The sequence below is a fragment of the Ovis canadensis genome, chromosome 15 (genome assembly GCF_042477335.2).
Source record: "Ovis canadensis isolate MfBH-ARS-UI-01 breed Bighorn chromosome 15, ARS-UI_OviCan_v2, whole genome shotgun sequence".
Classification (NCBI taxonomy): domain Eukaryota; kingdom Metazoa; phylum Chordata; class Mammalia; order Artiodactyla; family Bovidae; genus Ovis; species Ovis canadensis.
The window spans coordinates 81698116-81720137 of NC_091259.1; the positions used below are offsets into that span (position 1 = coordinate 81698116).

Here is a 22022-nt window from a genome sequence, read left to right on the forward strand (position 1 = left end):
TAGCCACCTGATAAGCTCAGTTGCTCAGTAGCGTCCCACTCTTTGTGACCCTAAGGACTGTAGCCCGCCAGGCTCCTCTGTCCAGGGGGATTCTCCAGGCAAGAATACTGGAGTGTGTTGCCACCCCCTCCTCCAAAGGATCATCCCAACCCAGGGAAGAAACCCAGGTCTCCTGCACTGCAGGCGGATTCTTTACTGTCTGAGCCACCAGGGAAGCCCTAGCCATTTGATGCAAAGAGCCAACTCACTGGAAAAGGCCCTGATGCTGCGAAGACTGAGGGCAGGAGGAGAAGGGAGTGATAGAGAATGAGGTGGTTGGATGGCATCATCGACTGGATGGACATGAGTTTGAGCAAGCTCCGGGAGTTGGTGGTGGACAGGGAGACCTGGCGTGCTGCAGGCCATGGGGTCGCAGAGTCAGACACGACTGAGTGGCGGAACAACAGCAAGAGGCCCGCAGCTGCAGGATCAAAGTTGGTTTGCCTCATCCTCTCTAAGGCGCTGGTCCTGACTTCTCCAGACCTTCCTTTCCTGTCCTTCTTCCTGCAGATACACACAGAAGGCTTACGGTGTTCCAGGCGCTGTCCTGGACTGTGGGTTACTGGGTAAATGAGACGGATGCTGCCCCTCCCCTGAAGGAACCATATTCTATTAGAAGCATAGAACTAACAGGACCATATGCTATTCTAATGGGGGCTCCGGTCACGGTAGTGGAGCAGTAAGGTGACTGCGGCTAGCAGGGCCATGTGACGGGCCCAGGTGTCCAAGCTGCATCAGGGGACTCCCCGACCCCGCACCCAAGAGTCCGATGATTTGATTGGGGCAGGGGCCAGGGGCTGCGTATTAGCATATTTTGATTCCCACACGCAGCTGGAGTTGTGGCCAGCCAGCCGGCCGTGTAGATCAGGTGTTCAGAGAAGGCCTCTGGGGGGGAATACCTCTGCCTGCCCAGGGGAAGGGAGGGAGCCAGCCCGGCTCTTTGTGGGCAGAGTGCTCCTGGCGGAGGAACTGAGAGGGCAAAGGCGCTCCGGTGGGCAGGGGCCTGGTGTACAGAACAACAGGAAGGAGCCGTGTTAGGATTAAACGCGTGATCGAGAGGACGGAGGAGGGGCGGGGCCAACCGGGCGGGGCCTCACCGGCCACGTAAGAGTCTGGATCTTACCGCGAACGCCTCGGCTCCGTCTCCATTGAAGGGTTGCAGGCCAGGGAGTGACAAGATCTAGTTTGCATTTTCCCAGAGTCCTCCCTGCAGTGGGCATGATGGCCTGACGAGGGCAGGAGGGGATCCCGTGAGCAGCCAGGGAGCTGCACTAGTCCAGGTCGGAGGTGGGACGGGGAGCTGGGAGGGTCAAGGGTTGGAGACCCATTCCCACTGTGGGATGAAGGAAGGAGGAGGAGACCCGAGCGTGGCTCTCGGGTGTCGTGTCTGAGCCAGCTGGTGGGTCGAAGGGCCGTTCATCTCCCCGTCTCTGAATCCTGCAGCACTTGGAGCTCAGGAGCCCCGTCCCAGGGGACCTTCAGGAGCCTTGGGCTTGCCGTTTCCTAAGATGTATTCCGTGCGATGTTAGGCTGTTGAGTGATAGATGGTTTTCGGTCCCCGGTGTTTACTGCTGGGTGTCTTGGAGACGCTAATAGCCTAATGTGACCCTCGGGAAAAACTGGCGCTCCATAGACTTGGTGACAGGGGAGTCTCTAGTTCCGAACGGCGTGTCTTCTAGGACTTGTATTCTGAAGAACTACCTTGGAAACTGCCTCTGCTCTGGTCCCAGCCTGTCACTTGATGGTTGAAGAGGCAGGTCTGGGGTTAGGGTGGGAAGGACAGTGCTGGGTCTCAAGCAGGGCAGAGCAGGGCGTCCCTTCAGAGTAGGCGCCGAGCTTGAGGCCTGGAGGGACCACAGCACTCCCCCGCCCTGGCCACTTGGTCTCTGCAGGGCTGTTCAGGGACATCTGGGTTCCAGGGTCAGGCCAGGGGGTTCCTCCTTCATCAGATGCAGGATAAACCTACCTTCCCCTCTACCAGGGTGAACTCACAGGGGCCCGGCACGGACAAGGGGTTCTCTTAAAGCAGGGGCTCTTCCCCACAGGCTTCCCCCCACCCCGGGGAAGGTGAGGGAGCCGTGACTGTGGGTCCTGGCACGCAGAGCTGGCCCTGAGTGCCGGCCCTACGCATCCCTCACCCCACCCCTTGGCACGAGACAGAAGAAGTCTGAAAAGGGAGTCTCAGCTGACTTAGGGGCAACAGATCTCAGGCCCCCTTCGAGTGACTGCACATCTGAAATGTCCTGGTTTTCCGTGTGGAAGTTCCTTCCCCTCCCCTCCACCTCTCTGTCCACCTCTCTATCCATCCACCTGCCCCCTCTCCACTCACCCCTCCCTCCATCCACTCATCTGTCCATCACCCACCTATACCTTCATCTGTACTCATCCCTCCCTCCCTCCCTGCATCCATCTAGTCTCTCGTTCAGCAAATTTTGGATGAGCCCACTTTGACCTCGTAAAGAATATATCACCTTTCCCCTCAAGATATCACAGTCCATAGGGGAGATGGACAAATAAGTAGAAAATTACTGTACAGCTTCATGAGTTATAATGGTAATCTCCATTTATTGAAAGCCTCCTTCGTGCCAGGCATTTGACCCACATTATCTAGTTTAATCTCTGGGCAAATCTGCCAAGCAGGTTATATGTTTCTTCTTCTCACAGATGAGCAAGGTGAGGTTCAGAGAGGCTAAGTCACTTGTCCGAGGTCACACAGCCAGGAGGTGATAGAACAGCGTTCAAACCCAGGCAGTCTGATGCCAGGGCCTGTTGTGGGAACTGCTCTAGTGCCCAGTGCTGCTGGAAGGAAGCAGAGGGGGAGGGCTCCTAACCAGCCTGTGTGTTAGTAGGGAGCGGGTGGACAAGGATGGCCAGAGTGGGTTTCCTGGAGGAGGTGGATGTCTGAAGTGAGTATTGAAGGATGAGCCGGAGTTAGTAAAATACCAGTAGTATAATAATTTCATTGTACAAACTGATTTGGCGTAGAATTTCTGTATTTTGGTCAATTTAAATTGAAGTTGCTTAGAAACAGTCCGTTTTCCTGCTCTAGAGTATTCCATGAAATCAGCAGCTCCTTGCTGCTGCTCACAGAGCCGTCAGTGACTGTTCCGGAATTTTCCAGAGGAGATGGGTTTGCATCTCCTTCCCTTTTTTTGTGGCTGTTAAGACATCCTCGCAGGAAAGCATGGGCCGACCTTCTCGTGTCTACAGAAAGTGTATACAGGAAAGGCTAACATCGGGAGCCTCCCTCTTTGTCTCATTTCATGTGCAAGTGAAATGCTCACCCATCGCTTCTCGGGAAAGCACTGATGAAGACGCTTCCCCAGCCCCTGCTCATCCAGCCCTGACTGTGCCAGGCTCTGACCTCACTTTTCTTTATAACACGGGCTTCCACTGGGCAACGAGACCCCGGGAGTCCCTTCTATGGCCGTGCATTGGCAGAACGAGGATTTGAACCCTTATCTGGGGATCCTGCATCTTCTCCTTCCTGATTATTCACTTTCTGCCACCCAGCTTGCTCTCCGCCAAAATCCCAAGCTATCAGCAGTCCTGGTTCTTGCCATCTCTTCCAGACACATGTGCCTGTACCGTCTGCTCCCCTGTGCCAGGAGCCTGCAGCCTTCTTCCATAAAAGGCCAGGCAGGGGATGTTTCGGGCTCTGCAGGCCAGTGGTCTGAGTCACAGCCAGTCCACTTTGCCATTTCTTGAGATAGCCACCATGGGCAAATACATAAAAGGGTGGGCATGGCTGGGTGCCAGGACAGCTTTATTTATTTGAATTTCGTGTGTTACAAGATACTCTTTTTATTTTTTCCCACCTACTTAAAATGGTTCCTGGTCAGGGAAGGTATCATTTGGGGCTCCCCTTGTGGCTCAGCTGGTAAAGAATCCGCCTGCAATGCGGGAGACCTGGGTTTGATCCCTGGGTTGGGAAGATCCCCTGGAGAAGGGAAGGGCTACCCACTCCAGTATTCTGGCTTGGAGAATTCCAGGGGTCACAAAGAGTCAGACATGACTGAGAGACTTTTCTACCTTTCTAACTACTTACAAATGTAAAATCTGTTCTTGTGAGCCGTGCAGCATCTAGAGGGTGGGTTGGATTTGATCCACAGGCCTAACTGGCCAGTCCCTGCCTTACACCAACCCTTACTCTTGCCTCGTGGGTGGAGAGACTGAAGTTGAGACCACTAGAGTGTGACCCCAGACCCTCGGATTCCAACTTTGGGGTCTCCTCGGGGCTTGGTGGTCATTGTGATCTCACTGAGGTTGATGTCACTCTGCATCAGGGGCAACCTGGGCGTGTCCCCAGCCTGAGCTGACTTCCTGCCCTTTGTGGGGCCACCCATCTTCTGCCCAGTATGGAAGACGTGTTCATCTGCTGTTTCTGTAAGGGGTAGTGTCAGCACTCACGGAGCAGAAACATTCTGTATCCCGGATCTCGGCCGACAGGTCCAGGAACCACCCATCACCCCAGGCTCAGCCCCTTCTCTTCCCTCAGATGAGTCTCAGGTAGTCTTTGGGCTTTCCCTGATTGGCCAACCTACCTGTCAATCATGGGGCTGCCTGTTTCAGCATCTGAATCCACCCAGTTGCCTCCTGGAGAGGAGGAGGTGGCCTCAGGGGCCAGGAGGCCTGGGTTCTGTCCTTGCTGGTCCATGCACCCTTGACCTTGGGCAAGCTTCCTCACCCCTCTGAGCTCCAGTTTGCTCGCAGGGTGCTGAAGGGCTTACTTTGCAGAACTCCTAGTATAATTTGAGGGCATAAAAGAGACCAGCGAGGTTGCCTATAGTATCAGGGAATCCCAGCTGAGCAGCCTCTGCCTCCTCCTTACCTGCAAACCAGAGCTCCTTTGAACAGTGGCCTTGGTGCTCACCACCTACTTAATGGAATCCCAGCCATTCCCAGAGGCCCCTTTCTGCAGTCGGCCACTCCTGGAAGGCAGCATTCCACAGTCCTTGGGTCTGGAGCTATCATGTGTGCTAAGGCGCTTCAGTTGTGTCCGACTCTGCAGCCCCATGGACCGTAGCCCACCAGGCTCCTCTGTCCATGGGATTCTCCGGGCAAGAATACTGGAGTGGCTTGCCATGCCCTCCTCCAGGGGATCCTCCTGACCCTAGGATCGAACCTGCATCTCTTATGTCTCTGGTATTGGCAGGCGGATTCTTTACCACTAGCGTTAGTTGCTCAGTCGTGTCCGACTCTTTGCGACCCCATGGACTGTAGCCCACTGGTCTCCTCTGCCTATGGGATTCTCTAGGCAAGAATACTGGAGTGGGTTGCCATTTCCTTCTCCAGAGGATCTTCCCGACCCAGGGATTGAACCTGGGTCTTCTGAACTAGAGGCGAATTCTTTACCATCTGAGCTACAGGGAAGACCAAAAGTGAAAGTGAAAGTCGCTCAGTCTGTCCGACTCTTTGTGACCCCATGGACTGTATAGTCCATGGAATTTTCCAGGCCAGAATACTGGAGTGAGTAGCCTTTCCCTTCTCGAGGGGATCTTCTCAACCTAGGGATCAAACCCAAGTTTCCCACATTGCAGCCGGGTTCTTTACCAGCTGAGGCCCCAGGGAAGCCCAAGAATACTGGAGTGGGTAGCCTAACCCTTCCTCAGTGGATCTTCCCAACCGAGGAATTGAACCGGGGTCTCCTGCATTGCAGGCAGATTCTTTACGAGCTGAGCCCCCAGGGAAGCCCTTCTTTACCACTAGTGCCACCTTGTAAAAATCAATAAAAAGCAATACCATGCCCATGAAATAGAGTGGAATGTGGTGGTTCTATGGCTCAAATACCACACCACTGCTTAAGGATCTCTGTGACTCGGGCAAGTTACTTCACTTGCCTCCCCCACCCCTGACCCCCGCCGGAGAGGAAGACCCTCCACACCTTTGGGCAGGTCGTGAGGACTAAAGGGATGACACGCACCAACAGCTGCCCGGAGTCGGTGCCGCTCATGGGGGAGGCCAGGTGGCTGTTTCTGTTTAGTCGCTCAGTCATGTCTGACTACTTGGCAACCCCATGGACTGTCCATGGAATTCCCGGGGCAAGAATACTGGAGTAGATTGCCCTTTCCTTCTCCAAAGGGATCTTCCTGACCCAGGGATCAAACCTGAGTCTCCTGCACTGGCAGGTGGGTTCTTTACTGCTGAGCCCCTGAGGAAGCGCCGGCCAGCCCCTTTCTGAACACCTGCAACCTTGCAAGGCTGCCCTGGAGACCCGGCCTGAATGGAGGACGTGAAGCCAGAAAGGGTAGAAACGCCTTTTTCTGTGCAACAGCCCCGGCCGGCACAAAGGAACGACCGTTCCACACTTCTCCAGTTTCACAAGAATGCAGCCAGCATCCCCGCTCCCCGAGGTCGTGGGGTTCTTCTCGGGAAGGGATGACTTAGCCACAGGCGGCTTGGGGCTGAGCCTGGGGCAGCCCCTCTGCCTTCACGGGGAGGAAACTCAAGCAGGGCCGTGGTCGGCAAGAAAAGCATGCCTCCTTCGGCGAGAGGCTCTTTCTTCTCTTGCTGTTTTGTTCTGTGCCAGTTTACCAAGTGCCTGTGGTTGTCAGGCGCTGCACTGGGAGGGAGACAGAAGACAATAGCTCTCCTTCATGGGGACACCCCCAGCAGGCCTTCCTAGGGCCAGGCCTGGCTTCAGATCGCAGATCTCTGGATCTCTTGACAAGAGGGGAACCCGTGTTCTCTCCCCACTCTGGGCCTGGGGGAGGCCCCAGGTGGAGTTACCGAGGCTGGACTTCCCTGGCTCTGAGTCGCTGCTGTTCCCACATTTCTCAGACCCAGGCCTTGGACCCTGGTAGCCTGGAGGAGTGTTCAGTCTAATCTCCCCCTGTAGCGCTTGAATTCCCATAAGTCTTTATTCAGCTGTTGCTTGCACACCACTTGGGATAGGGCACTCACTACCACCCAGGTCATCGTTTCCTTCCTTGGACGGCTTTGTTCCATGTTGTGCCCGAACATGGGCACATGTTCCCCCTTAACTCCCCTACCCCGGTCCCTGGAGGTGTAGAAAATTGAAGCTGAGCTCCCATTTGGCAAAAATGATGGATTAGACCTGGGTGAGGGTACCTCCACGTGGACAGGGGGAGCCACCGGCTCAGGAGGAAGAAGGGATGAAGCCCACGCCTTGGGCCCTCTAATCCCTCTGCTCCGTAGCTGCTTCTCCCCACCCTCCACCGGGCGGTGGGAACAGCGTCTGGTGCCTACTTCCCCACCCCCAGGCCAGCTCGGCCCCTGCAGCTGTCCCAGGCCAGCTGTCTCAGCCCCAGCTGCCTTTGCTGGCTCCCTTGGCCCCGTGGGGCCTGAAGGCTGGCCGTTAGGCATTCCTGATTGTGTCTGACCTCAGGGAGCCTGAGGGTTATCGTTAGTAACTTTCCTGTAGGCCCAGCCCTGGTGGAGCGTCTAAGCCAGACCCTAGCTGCCACCCACACCCTTGCCCCTCTGCAGTGTGGCTCTGGGTCGGTCATCTAACCTCTTGGCCTCAGGGTCCCCTGTGATAGGACCTGACGTCGTTAGCACCTACCTCGTGAGGTTGTGGCGAGGGTGAGCTGGGGTGATCGAGGGTCAGTGGGTCTGGGGTGTCCGTCAGCATCAGTTCCCTCTCCTCCCCCCAGCCCACGTCCTGCGCAGCACTGACCCACCTGCCTTGTCTTTTCTGCCCAGGGAGCTCCAGGACCGACAGGATGGGGTCAGCCTGCATCAAAGTTACCAAGTACTTCCTCTTCCTCTTCAACTTGCTCTTCTTTGTAAGTATGACTGGCACCATCCAACTGCCTAGGAAAGAGACTCTCTTCCTGGGGGCATCCCAGTCCAAGACCTTCCAGCCTGCGGCTGATGGTGGGGGTGCGGCGGGGCTGGGGCCTCAGGCAGACTGTTGGAAATGCAAGCAGGAGGGGGTGGAAGGAGATTCCCAGCGTTCCCAGCTGGTGCGGAGGCAGAACACTGGGCCCGTGCCCCAGCCCTTCCCTCTCCCGAGCTCCGAGGCCATGGGGGTGGTCCGGGTGGGAGGTGGGCGTGGGGAGAACGGCATCTTCCTTGTCCGGTCCTGACTCCCCATCCTCCTCTGCCCGCCCCAGCTGCCCCACCACACTCCCACCCACATGATGAGGGGTGTCCCCTGCTGCTCCGAGCTCCCAGAGGGTGGGCAAGAGGAGGCGGGGCTCTGGGCAGAGTGAGGACACCGTCGCCCCTCCCCAGACCCACCCTGCAGGCCTCTTGGGCCTGGAGCCGCCCAGCTGTTTGCTCCGTGCCCATCTGGAGCTGCTTTTCCCGGGGCCTTGATTTTCCTCTCTGGTCTGGCACAGGAGGACTCCTCCTGCCTCGGAGTCGCCAGGATGATGGAATGAGTGTGTGTGTGTGTGCATGCATGTACATGCTTATGGGTGAGTATGTGTGTGTGTGAGTGAGATTATGTGTGAGTGTGTGCATATGTGCACACGCTTATGGGTGAGTATGTGTGTGTGTGTGAGATTATGTGTGAGTGTGTGTGTGCATATGTGTACACACTTATGGGTGAGTATGTGTGTGTGTATGTGAGATGTGTGAGTGTGTGTGCGCGCATATGTGTACACGCTTATGGGTGAGTATATATGTGTGTGAATGTATGTGAGATTATGTGTGAGTGTATGTGTGCATATGTGTACACACTTATGGGTGAGTGTGTGTGAGTATGTGAGATGTGTGTGTGTGCGTGCATATGTGTACACACTTATGGGTGAGTATATATGTGTGTGAGTGTATGTGAGATTATGTGTGAGTGTGTGTGTGCATATGTGCACACGCTTATGGGTGAGTATGTGTGTGTGTGTGTATGTGAGATTATGTGTGAGTGTGTGTGGGGTATGTATGTTTGTGTGAGCATACAGGGGTGTGCATGTGTGTGTGTGTGAGTAGTGTGTGAGAGTGTGAGTGTGTGATGGGGGTTGGGGTGGGTGAAGAGTGGACTAGAGAGACCATTAAAGGAGTGCTGCTGGGGGCTGTGGCCTCTCATGCTATTGGTTCACCCGACACTATTAAAAAAAATCAAAATGTTTATAGGATGTTTATTATGACTCAATTTTATTTTTTTAAAGGTATATAATATGCATGCATATTTTTAAGAGGAACAGAAAATACCTCTGAATAGTCTTGTTGGGATTCCTGAGATTTTTGGTTTCATCCTTTTTGGTTCTCTGCATTTTTCAAATTTTCTACAATGAATTCCTTGTGGAAAAAAAGTTTTTTTTACATTACAAGTTACACAGGAGTATAGAAAGTTTGGAAAACAAAGCATCATGCTAAACTCCCTCTCATAGCTTTAACCCAACACATAGATGTTTACAGGTGTGTTGCTGGCATACATGCACACACACGTACCCACTTGCATGCACGCACACACACACACATGTACACATGCACCTACATTCGCACACACGCACACGTGCACACACATCCATGCACCCACATGTGTGCACACGGATGTACCCACACACGGTCATGTACCCACATGTGTGTACACACATGTGCAAGCATGTACGCACGCACGTGCATGTGCCCACACATGCATGCACACACTTGTGTGGACATGGACAGCTCTGGTGCTGCCTGCCCTGCAGCGGGTCCACCCTGGCTCTGGCCCACCTTCCCCGCCTCAAGGATGCTGCTGAGGCCGCCCTGCCGCTCCGGCCTTCCACTGATGGCCACAAAGGGCCTGGGCACCTGAGTTTCCCAGGTTGGCGGTCAGGGCGCTCCCGGCAGGGCCAGGCTTCTGGAAATCAGCTGTCCGTACAGCCTGAACCACTCCTTCCCTGGCAGGCACTGTGCTCCCGGCTGAGGCCCAGCTTTAAGGGCCAGCCAGCCAGGATGAGGGGTGGAATGTGGGAGCAAGGTGGTTCTGTCCCTGGGGCTCTCAGGGCCCAAGTTGGGAGTCTGGGCTTCAGCCTCAGAGGTGGCAGGGCCTGGGGATGCAGGGACACAGACATCCCCTCTCCCCCCACGCAGCAGGAGGGACGGAGATGGAGGCTTCATGGAGGAAGTGAGAGGGGTTGAGGGTTTGGGGCCAGGGTGTCCCTTCCACTCCCAGGTTCCCCATGGAACCAGAGCCTAGACGAGCTTCCCTCGGGCCGCACTCTGAGGGTTGGGCTCACTTCATCTCCTCCCAGCTGCTCCAGGACACTGGCAGGGAGCAGGTGTTCCCTCCCCGGGTGCCGTGGCCCAGGAGGGCTCATAAGGACATGGAGGGGGGGCTGTAGTGGGAGAGAGGGGGAGAGAGAAATGAGAGAATGAAAGGAGACAGCGTGTGTGTGTTTGTCCATTTACCCGTCACTCGTCACTCATCCGCCAAGAGTATGCTTGACAGCCCTGTGTATTCAGACCCCGTGCTGGGTGCCAGGTAGACATTCACTTGGTGGAAGAGCCATGGCTTTTGCGCTCCTGGGGCCGGTGGTCTGCGGGGTGATGGGCTTCCATCAAATACTGGCTCAAGTGGACAATAGTACTGCAGTTGTGGGAGGTGCTGGGAATGAAGGACATGGTCCCTAACAGAGCAGATAACAAGGCAGCTGACCTCATCAGGGCAGTCAGCAAGAGCGCCCTGCAGTTACATATGTGGCTGGGGTGTGCGGATCCACCGCAGGACCGGAAGTCCAGCACCGGGGGAGTGGGTCCCAGCAAGCCTCTCTCAGCTGGGCGAACAGCCCTTCCAGGAAGGATCTGGGTCTGTGTTTCCTGCACAGCGGGAAGCGGTTACGTGATTGAACTTGTGGTTCAAAATCGCTTTGGCTGCCGTGTGTTCTCACGTATGCACATGGGTCCACGTGTACACTCAGACCTACCCTCCTTCGTGACCCCAAACTCCCCAGAAAATTACCCAGTCATCAGCTTTTCTCAGATCTAAAGAAACAGTGAGGCCGCGGGTGCCGTGGCCTTTCTGCAGGTAGGATGCTGGCCTGTGAGGCGCCTGACCCCTGTCAGGAGGCTCTGGGGAGTCTGGGGAGAGGTGTTCATGTGGGATGTGCCCCGTAGCCCAAGTATGGGTTCACAGAGAAAGGGGGTGTCCTAGTGCTCGGCCCCCCGACCTGGCCTCGCTCCTGGCTGTCCCATGGCCTGGCACGGATCCAGCAGCACCTGGCAAGCGGTCAGGCCGTAGTCCCCAGACCTGCTGCTGCGGCTGCTGCTAAGTCGCTTCAGTCGTGTCTGACTCTATGCAACCCCACAGACAGAAGCCCACCAGGCTCCCGTCCCTGGGATTCTTCAGGCAAGAACACTGGAGTGGGTTGCCATTTCCTTCTCCAATGCATGAAAATGAAAAGTGAAAGTGAAGTCGCTCGGTCTTGTTCGACTCTTAGCGACCCCATGGACTGCAGCCCACCAGGCTCCTCCGTCCATGGGATTTTCCAGATAAGAGTACTGGAGTGGGGTGCCATTGCCTTCTCCCCCCAGACCTGCAGAGGAACCGAAAAGATCGTGCCAGGCGCTTCGCTTGCTGGGCTCCTGGAGGCGAGCTGAGGAGCCCAGCTGGGCAGTCTGGGATTTTACTCTACTGGGGGTAAAATATTTGCCCAGAGGGAATTTTCCGCCCTGTCTTGCATTCTCTGTTTGGGAGGGCAGTTCTTCCTGCAGCCCTGCCCCATGAATGCAGGTGAGCAGACCGGGGCTCCTTCACATGGCTGTGAGTGCAGGGCAGACCCTGGGCCAGCCGTGCTGGGGTGCTTGGCTGGGGTGGGGAGGGGTTCAGGAGTCTTTGAAAACCTAACTGCCAGGCCCTGTCAAGCCCACCTTCCTCCCAGCGAGCTGTGTGGGCACACCACTTACGGGTGGGCCCACCCCAAGGGTCCCAGTTTCCCTGTTTTCAGGGACTGGCTTTCTAGGCCGAGGCCCAGGACAGACCCCCAGAATCCCTGACCCTGGTTTGCCACCACGTGACCAAGCTGTACAATAAGACCTGCCGTTGAGCCCCTGATGGGTGAATTGGGTGACCTCAGGCAAGGAGCCCAGTCTCCCCGTCTGTAAAGTGAGGACAATAACAGCCCATCTGACAGGGAGAGAGGAGGTGACAAGTGAGCTGCTGGGGACAGATGTCGGGGGGTCATTGTTCTTTCCCTTCCTGGCCTCAGCTGCTGCTGTCTTTAAGGGGTGTTGTCTCTAAGGGTGAGGCGAGAAAGGTACTTGCTTCGGGGTTAGCAATAGCCCACCACATTGGGGCCCTGCGCCATTTCAAAAGGCAAAAGCAGTTAACACCAAGCCTGTCTTTATTTAAAAGATTGATATTTTGTTCATCATGAATTTTTTTTCCCCATGAGGCTTTGTTTCTTAAAAATGATTGCTATAAACTCATTTATCTTGGTTACTGAGTGGTTTTGGTGTCCCCTGAGTTTTTACATGTGAAGCAAATGCCCCATTCACCTTACCCAGGGCCCCAGCTCTGGTTTTTAATAACTGTAGAGCAAGACTGACGAAGCCCCTGGGACCAAGGGGCTCATCCCAGGCTGAGGGCTCTATCAGCAGCTGCTGGCCTAGCCCCTGAGATTATGGGATGATGGCTAAGGCCGGAGCCCAGGGCTGGTGGTAAAGGGGCATGGTGGTGCACTGTGTTATCCCCAAGCTGGACCCAGGACAGGCCCCAGGGGAAGGCCAGTCTTGCAGGGTGATGCAGGCCTCCCCACCTCCATCCCCTTACGGGAATCTGTGCTTTGGCCAGACTGTGGGCCCCTCCCCACGCTTAGCTGGCTTGATGGGAGGGTGGATCTTGGTGGGGGTTCCACCTGGGGAGGTAGGCTCAGGTTGTGGGTCTGCCTACTGGTGCAGGGAAGGGAGGCAGGAAATCCCTGGGCCTGGGCCTACACAACCACGCCCCACTACACACCCCATTCCTTTCCTTTTCTAATCTTGTATGTACACAGTCTGGTTCATGAACTTAGTCCCTCACTGAGTCCTCTGCCCCTGGTACAGTAGGTGCCCAGGTCCACAGGCTGCATGCAACCCACCCCTGCCCTCAGGGAGCTCACAGTCCAGCCAGAGAGACATGTGGCGGAGTTAAACCCAGTGGGTTTAGTGGGTTTAAGAAGGGTCCGATGGTGCTTGCCCCACAGTTGAGGCCCCCTTAGTTGGCTGGGGGTCAGGAAGTCTCCCGTGAAAAGTGGTCTCAGAGCCGAGAGATCTGAGGACAGATTGGGCTTCGATGATCAAGTCCGTGGAGGGCTCCAAGTGCCCTGGAGCCTGGCTTGTTTGGGAAGCTCCCAGCCCCCAAGCTGGGGAAGAGCCAGGAGATAAGTAGGAGGGTCCCCCTGGCAGGAGTCGGCACCCTCAGTTTGACCGCACACAGTGTAGGGTAGGGGAGAGCAGAGAGAGTAGGGACTTCCCACTCCTGGCCTGCTCTCTGGATTGCTGGAGTTGGTTGCAGTTGGGGTTCAGGGCCTGAGGCCACCCTGACATCCTGGGCTGGGCAAAGATGGATGTGGCCCCTCCTCCCCAGGGCAGCTGGGAGGGGACCCCATTAACTGCCCCTTTCTTCTTCCAGGTCCTGGGCGCGGTGATCCTGGGCTTTGGGATATGGATCCTGGTCGACAAGAACAGTTTCATCTCCATCTTACGTAAGGAGCCCTCTGCTCCCCCCTGGCCCAGCTGTCTCTGAACGAGGGGTGAGGCAGCAGGCGGGGCTGCTCCCACAAGTCCTGGACCCTCAAAGCCCGCCCCGCCCTTTTTCAGCTGCCCTCGGGGCCTGCCTTGCCCAGGTCCTGATGCTGACCGCTCTGCCCCTGGGCCTCTCCGCAGGGGTTTTCAGAAGGAATTTTCTCTCCCTCTCCAAACAAAGCTGATTTGTCTGGAGAAGGCTGGGGGATGAGAGAGGCTTGTTCTCCATCCTGGCCCCTTCCCTCTGCCCTGACCTTGAGAAAGCCTCTTACCTCCTCCGTGTCTCCACTTGCCTGCTCAGCAACACGTGGGCAGTAGTGCCTCCCCTTCCCAGTTCAGAAGAAAAGCCAGGAGGGGCAGATCATCAGGCATGCATGAAGCACCTACTATGTGCCTGGCCCCGGCCAGGTGGGCCAGGCAAATGCAGTGATGAGGAGGCGTCAGGCCAGCGTCTACCGTTTGTGGTCACAGTAAGCCAGGCATGGAGCCAAGCGTTTGGCATAGATAAACTGCCTTAACCTCGCAGCAGCCTCGGGCAATAGGAACTTCCTGCCTTTCAAATGAAGACGTGAGCCTCAAAGAAGTAATGTCCCTGGCTCAAGTTCACCCAACCTCGGAGTGACGGGTGTGGGACTCGAACCCCCAGAGCTTTGGTCCAGGTGGTAAAGGAAGCCCCTTGTCTCCCTCTTGAAGCTGGAGGGGAAGAAGCCCAAGGCTGCCCTGCCAGGATGATAGGAGGCCTTTCTGGTCTTCTCGCTGCCTCCTCCAGGAAGCCTGCCAGGCTTGCTGAGCTAGCCTCCAGTGGACGTCCTGAGGTGGGACGGAGGCAGAGAGCAGAGTCCAGCGATGCCACGCCCCTCAGCAAGCGGGTCCTTGGCTCACTTCCCCACCCAGCAGCTGCCCGAGGCAGCAGGTTTGGACTCAGGCCCATGACAGCTGCTTGATTTGAATGAAACGGAACCAGGCTAGGATGGGTGATGGAGGGGGCCCCGGGGGGCTGTGCCTCCCCTTGGACGTGAAGGGAGGGAAGCAAGGGTGATTCCCCCTCCACCATATCCGCTGCTGTCTGGGACTGTCAGTCCTGACTTCTCCTGGGGGCAGGGCGTGGACTGCTCCCCATCCAGGGGCTAAGGTGTGGGTTTCCTGGCACAGTCGGGTGCCCACACCCCCCATGCCCTCCCTGCAAGGAGGGTGGGACACATTCTCCCCGGCCCCGCTTGCTCGGCCCAGGCTGCCCGCTTCCTGGGCTGTGGTGCACACTCAGTGGGCACTGTGCCTCGGAGCAAAGTCTCTGGGCCCAGCCGGCCCACCGCGTTTCTGCCCTCAGCTCCCCGCCTGCTCGGCGCTCCCAGGGTCCTCACTGTTCAGGGCTGAGAATCTCAAACTGGCCAGGCTTTGGAAGCCCCCTGGATGCACCCGAGTGATTTTGCAGATACCAAGGCCTGACCCCACCCCCAAGGGATCTGACTCCAGGGGTCTGGGTGGAGCTCCGGAGCACCGAGGCTTTTAAAAATCTTCCCAGGGGGTTCCCCAGGCAGCCAAAGTTCAGAAGCACTAATTTGTTAGCCCAGTCACTATACCCTTGAGTAAACTGAGGCTCAGAGAAAGGGAGGAAAATACTTGCTAAGAGTCTCGCCACAAGTGAGAGTCAGAACCGGGAGCCCAGGGCCTACTGTGTGCGTGAGCCCAGAGCCTGCGTGACACGGCTCTCCCCTTACCTTGCTGAATCCTCACTGGGAGTCCCTGGGGCTGGGCATTACCAGCCCCATCTTACAATGGAGGAAATTGAGGGGAAAGGTAGTAACTTGTCCAAGGGCACAGCTAGAGGGTGGGGGAACAGGAATGGAAACCAGGGGGCATGGCTCCTGAACACCCCCCGGCCCCCTACCACCGGCCCCACAGAACACCCCGCATTCACACTGTCAGGAGCAGAAACCAGCACGCCGGGTCAGGATGCAGAACACCAAGCCCGATGCCAAGGTTCCAGTCCTGGCTCTGCTATCTACTGGTTGTGCGATCCTGGGCAAGTTACTCCACCCTCTGTGCCTCCTTACCTGTAATATGAAGGTAATAACAGACCACGTCATAAAGTCCATCGTGAGAAATTAGGCAAGTTAATGTCTGAACGAGTTTAGAAGGGTTTCTAATAAATCGTAAACCCTACATAAATGATTGTTAAATCAGTTTATAATACCATCTGATCCTTAGAACATCTTTAAGAAGCTGGAATTACTAGTTTTATTTCACAGAGAGAAAAAACACACTAAAACCCAGAAGCCCAGAAAGTGGCCTGCCCACATCCCGCAGGGGTCAGAGGCTATGGGCAGCAGTTTGGGTTAGGTAGCAACCGACTTTGCCTGGTCCTTGGGCACTTTGGGAGGTTTGGGCTACTTCCTGCCCACTTCATTGGTACCTCTGAGACCCAACAAGGCCAAAGGATGCCAGTCTTGGTGCATAGAACCTGGGCTATATACGTGCCCCCTTCCTGTATCAGGTTGCTCAGATCAGGAGCAGCCTGAGGCCCTGGAGGAGGACAGGGACTGACACAATGTTCTGGGAAACAGAGAGCCCGCACCTCGGCTGGCCTCCCAGCAGAAGGCCCCGAGTGGCGGTGGTGGTGGCGGGCTCTCAGCCCCCAGCCTTGCCCCTTGGGCCCCGTCTGCAGTCTCCTAGCTGCTCCAGGCCCCAACAGAGGGATCAGGGTGTGGCGCCACCTTCACTGGGCCGTGGCGGAAATTCAGCAGGCTGGTTTGGATAAAGGGCCTTCTTTGGGGCTGGCACACCGTGGATTTCCAGGCAGTGCCGGTTGATGTTGGGAGGAGGAGGATTCACTGGGAGGGCTTGCTGAAACCCAAACCCAGGAAGTTTAAGATAAAGCAAAATTTGACCGCCTTCCCCTGCTCTTGTTGGCGGGTGAGAGCCCGGGCAGTAAGGGCCTGGAGTAAGAGGGAAGTCTCCTCACTCACCCCCTTCGGGCCTCTGCTCAACTTCTCCGGGTCTCCTTTAAGGAGCTGGGCGGGGAGGCCACCCTGCCCTGATGCCTGAGAGTGAGGTGGGCTGGCCAGGGCATTTCCTCAGCTCCAGAACCTTCTGTCTGTGCCCAGGAAGTGTGTCTGGATCACCCCCTCCTACCCACCTATGCGCCAGCTTTGTGGTAATTCCTTAAGGGCCCCATGCACCCTCCATGGCCGAGGTGGGGACCTCAGCCCCTCTGAGGGTTGCCCTCTCCACCGGGAGTCGCGGTCAGTCAGCCCATTGGCAGCCCTCTCCACCGGGAGTTGCGGTCAGTCAGCCCGTTGGCAGCCCTGGCCGTGTCTGTCACTGGGAAGGCACAACGAACAGGCGGATTCTGGGTCATCTCCTGCAAAGTCTGCCCAGCCGCGGTGGGCCCAGGAGTCTGCATCCCCGAGAGTAGTCCTGATCCGCTCAGGCTCTCAGGGTCGTTCTGCTGCCGTCTGGAAGCTTTGCCCGCGCCCCCCACGCCCTGAGGGTGCTTCACCAGCTTCACTGCAGCGCCCGGGGCTGTCAGAGGACAGCGCCCGAAGCCCCCTGCCCACGGGAGGTGCAATCCCCCGGGCCCTCCTGGCACGTCACAGCCTCAGGGTTTGGAGTGGGCTCCACACACCCAATACCTAGGAGCTGGAGGAGGATGTGAGCTCTTCCCTGCGTGATCTGTTGGGATTCTTGGGAAATGCTGGCCGAGATTTCTGACCTCCATCCACCTGGCGGCGGGGGGCTCCGTCATTGCCATTAGGCACAGCCCCCCCTTCCCCCACCCCGCGTATCCCCTGTCAGACTCCTCTCTCTCTCACCTTCTTTTCCATCTTGCCTTCCCGTGCCCCAAGCTTCCTCCCGCCTCAGGCGTCTGCCGTGCTCTCTTGACCTTGGCCAGCCTCAGCGTCTTCATGGCCTTTCACACCCCTCACCCCACCGCACGTCACCTTCGTGGGGTGGGGACCTCAGCAGGTTGACTGACTGCTGCATACCTAGCAGTTGGCATAGCGCCTGGCATGCAGTGGTTCCTGGTAAATCTCTGTGGGCCGAACAAATAAAGGAGAGAAACACCTGCGTCAGTGCGGACGGCCCGTGCAGAAGTGGAAAGAGCCTGGCGTTGGGAGTCTGTTGAGTCGCTCAGTCGTGTCCGACTCTTTGCAACCCCATGGACTGCAGCACACCAGGCTTCCCTCTCCTTCACTCTCTCCTGGAGGTTGCTCAAACTCATGTCCATTGGGTCAGTGATGCCATCCAACCATCTCATCCTCTGTCGTCCTCTTCTCCTTTTGCCTTCAATCTTTCCCAGCATCAGAGTCTTTTCCAGTGAGTCTCTCTTTGCATCAGGTGGACAAAAGATTGGGTCTGCCTCTTCGCAAATCCCAGCTCTGGCCCTTGCTGATGTGCCTTTCTGAGCCTCAGTTTCCTCATCTGTGAAATGGGCATGCTAGTGCCTGCCGGGCAGAGTTCTGGCAGACGTGTGAAGCCCTGAGGCATAGTGAATGGGCAAGATGGGCCATGTTTGTTGTTTATGGACACGGAGGAAGGTGGGCCTCTGTGTCTGTACCACAGCGGAACCTGCCAGTCTGTTTCGTTAATTCAGCAAGTGACTCATATAGCACTTTGCTGTGCTGGACGCTGTCCCAGGGGCGGGGTTTCAGCACGGACTGGCCCCTGCCCTCATGCAGCTTACAGGCTCCTGCGAGTTGCAGATGATGAGCAAGAGAAGTCAGTAAAACTAGAGTCTTTTCAGTCCCTTAAGTGCTAAGGAGAAAAAGTAAAGCAGGGAAGGGGCGGGGCACACATCTAGGGGAGGCCACCTCCAAAGCGGGGGAGGGAGCAGGTGCCTGGCTGGATGGCTGACCCGTGTCCCGACCCCACGGCAGGGATGTGGCTGCAGCCCTGCCCCGATTTTGCACTCAGCAAGGGTGAGACAGGCAGGCTGAATCCAATGTCTTCTCCCCTGGCAGAGACCTCCTCCAGCTCGTTCAAGGTGGCGGCCTACGTCTTCATCAGCGTGGGGGCCCTCACCATGCTCATGGGCTTCCTGGGCTGCCTGGGTGCCGTCAACGAGGTCCGCTGCCTGCTGGGGATGGTGAGTACAGTCCCCCCCAGCACTGTCCGCCCAGCGCCCCCACCTCGTCCTGCCCAGGGGGCCCTGGCCCAGTCTGGGTGGGGGCATCTGTGGTGAGGAGGGCGTGGTGGGGACCCTGCTGACTGTGTGCTCTGCATCCCCAGTACTTTGCCTTCCTCCTGCTGATCCTCATCGCCCAGGTGACTGCAGGGGTCTTCTTCTACTTCAACATGGGCCAGGTGAGCACCCCCCGACCCTGTCCCCACCCCGACCTGGGCTGGACTAGCCATGTGGGTAGGGAGTGGGGGTGGGGGTGGCCTGGGGGTGGGGGACAGACAAGAGGCCTCGTGGTTGTCATGGAGAAACCCAAAGGTGGGGAATTCCCTGGCAGTTTGGTGGTTAGGACTGCATGCTTTCACGGCCAAGGGTGTGGGTTCAATCCCTGGTCGGGGAACTAGGATCCCCCAAGAAAAAAGGAATCTCGCAGGTGCCAGGTCAGCCTCCAGGGCCTCTGGTTCCCTGGGGTCACATGGCAGAATGCTAGAGGTGGGCGGAGGCCATACAGGGGGGTGGAGTCGCTGCTGGGCCCAATATTGACTGGACCCCACCACTTCCTAGCTGTGTGGCCACTGGCAAGCTGCTTGCCTCTCTGTTCCTGTTTCACCTTCTGTAACCGGGGGTCATGAATAATTTAACTCTCAGGGTTGCTGCAATGATTCAGTGAGATTATCTTAGCGAAACACTTAGCATAATTCTCAGCATCTCGTCCGCAGATGAGGCCCAGGGAGCAGACGGTCCATGAAAATGTTATTCCCATGTCAGAGGGAAGACCTTCAGTGTTAAGGAATAGAAAATCAGACATACTGGGGCTTAAACTCTAAGGACGTATGTTGTTGATTTAACCAGAAGTCAGGTTTGGAAGCTCAAGAGGCCCTGGTTCCGGCTGTCTGTTCAGCATCCTCATCCTGACATCTTTCCTCTATCATGCCACTTGCCTCGTGGTCACAAGACGGCTGCCACAGCACCAGGCCCGACATCTGTGCTGCTCTGGCCAGGAGAAAGGGAGTGGGGCAGTGCCAGCCACAGCCATCCCTTTTATCTGAAAAGCAAGCCCCCGACCAAGCAAGCAAGTCTGGGGCAGTGCCAGTGACGGCCATCACTTTTATCCAAAAAGCAAGCCCCCGACCAGTCTCCTCCAGACTGAGTTTTAAAGGCACTCCTAGCTTCAAGGGAGGCTGAGAAAGTGAGTATCCAGCTTTCAGCCTCTAAAGACAGAGACGCAAGAGAGAAGGGGGCTGTCTGTTGGCCACCGGGTGTGCCAGTTGATCGTGACTGTCACAGTTAGCATTGTGGAGCACCTGCTGTGTGCACCTGGTATTCTCTAGAAGCTTTACGCACATTATCTCGTCTCGCCCTCCCAGCAGCTCTGCTGTGTAAGTCTTATGTTGATGGGCCAGGAAGCAGATGCTCAGAGAGATGATTAACAACGACAGCATCAGTAGTAGTAACGCTAGCCCCTTATCCCTGATCCCTACTGAGCACACACCAGATACTGGGCTCAGTGTTAGCCACTTTCCCTGCCTTCTCTTCCTGAGCCTCACCTCCATTCATGCTCCAGGTGAGGGCTGAGGGCATACAGTGCCAGCAGCCAGGCCAGGTGAGGGCCCAGGCGCCACACGGCTGGTCGGAGTTCACCCTGGGCCCAGCTGAGGCTGGATCCTGCCTTCCCTCCAGGACCACAGTTCCCATCCACCCACGGGGCTGGCAGAGCCAGTGGCCATGTGGACTCCTACATTTTACCACTTTGCAAGTCAAGTTGCCACAGATCCTTCTTGGAAGGAAGTTGAGAAAACATTACAGCAACATCATCAAGTAATACTTCATAGAATCTAGAGCAAGCCTGGCACTAAACGCTTTGTATATATTGCGTTTATTTGTTCCTCATAGCAAGCCTTTGAGGTCATGGGTATGAGTACCCTCAGTTTCAGATGTGGAACCCCAGGCACAGAGAGTCTAAGTCACTGGGCCAAAGGCCACACAGCTAGTAAGTGGCAGAGCCAGGGTTTGAACCCAGGCCACCTGGCTTCCTGGTTCACGCTGGTGAAATTTTCATTACAGTGGTTCCTACTGTTTCCTAGGAACATTGGAGCTAGCTTCCAACATAGGCATAGAGCAGCTAAAATAAATATGTGGACTATCAGAAGACACACCAAGAGAGAAGAAAAACGTTATTCCTGAGCTGGGGGACAAGAGCTTAGAGCTCTTGTCGTGGGAGCTTAGAGCTAACTTGAACACTGAGCTCCCTGGCAGCCAAGGTGAAAGGGAAAATAGCAGTTTAGTAGATGAAAGGAAGTTGGCTTGGTTACCAGACAGAAAGCTGATGTTGAGGGAAGGGAAGCTACTCTCCCAGTGCAAGGGTTGCAGGATTGGGTCTTCATTTCCACTGTATGGCCCTTGGGGCTTCTCTGGGCCCCCATCAGTGGCACAGTACCAAGAGAGTGGGTGAGAACAGGGCCACAGTGAGTGGTTCCTGTGACTCAGAAGCTAGTCAAACGGCGTTAGGCAGACCGCCTCTTCACCCCCGTGTTGTCCCATCTCACAGTAATAAAGACAGTGTCCATCTATGAGCACCAGTCTCGTCCCAGGGGCTGAGCTGGTCGCTTGACACTCATTTCAGTTTTATTGGCATCTTCAAGTTTAAGAACCTGAGGCCCAGGAAGGCAGTGAATTTTGGCCCTGGTCATATGCAGTTCAAATGCGACAGGGTGGAGATTCCCATCCACTCCAACCCGAGGCCTGTGCTTCCCTCTACTTCCACGCTGCCTCCCCTCTAGCTGGCATAATCTGCTTGGCTGCCAACCAGGAGCCATGCCCCAGAGGCGACGCCCAGCCCTGGAGCCAGGCTGGTTTGGAGAATCAGCTCTCCTGACTCTAGTCCAGGCTGTGTGTGTCACGGTGCCCTACTGTCCCCTTCTCTGCCTCCCCCAAGCTCCCAGACTCCACACTTCATGCCCCCCAGCCCCCAGCCCCAGCCCACCTCCCCTTGGCCCACTTCCTTCTCTGGAAAGCAGGGGGAAATTTCCTGGCTTCGCTGGGGAAGTTCTGGCGCCACCCGCTCGCCCGAGTTGGAATGAATGATTTATTTTTTCTTTCCCAGCACATTGTAAATCCCAGTGGAAGACTAAACATGCCCTTGGTGGTGTTTATTCCTGCAGATGAGGCCCAGCTGGGGAGGTGGGACCTGGGTGAGCCTGAAGGAAAAAGGCTGTTTTGGAAGGCGACGGGCCCCGTCTCCCCCCTCTCCAGG

General features: G+C 56.4%; 1 protein-coding gene across 10 annotated transcripts in view; it reads left to right on the plus strand.

Moving 5' to 3' along the window:
- CD82 (CD82 molecule) overlaps positions 1 to 22022 on the plus strand; it is a 56591-nt gene that overhangs the window by 23194 nt on the left and 11375 nt on the right. For 9 of the 10 annotated variants that reach the window (XM_069555504.1, XM_069555505.1, XM_069555506.1 and 6 more), the window contains 4 exons: positions 7705 to 7787; positions 13538 to 13610; positions 18612 to 18736; positions 18880 to 18954. In XM_069555504.1, the coding sequence (XP_069411605.1) occupies positions 7725 to 7787; positions 13538 to 13610; positions 18612 to 18736; positions 18880 to 18954 (336 nt within the window). In that variant the 5' untranslated portion in view covers positions 7705 to 7724. Of the gene's footprint in view, positions 1 to 7250; positions 7585 to 7704; positions 7788 to 13537; positions 13611 to 18611; positions 18737 to 18879; positions 18955 to 22022 lie in introns of those variants that run through there. The other variant, XM_069555511.1, reaches the window with a different exon arrangement.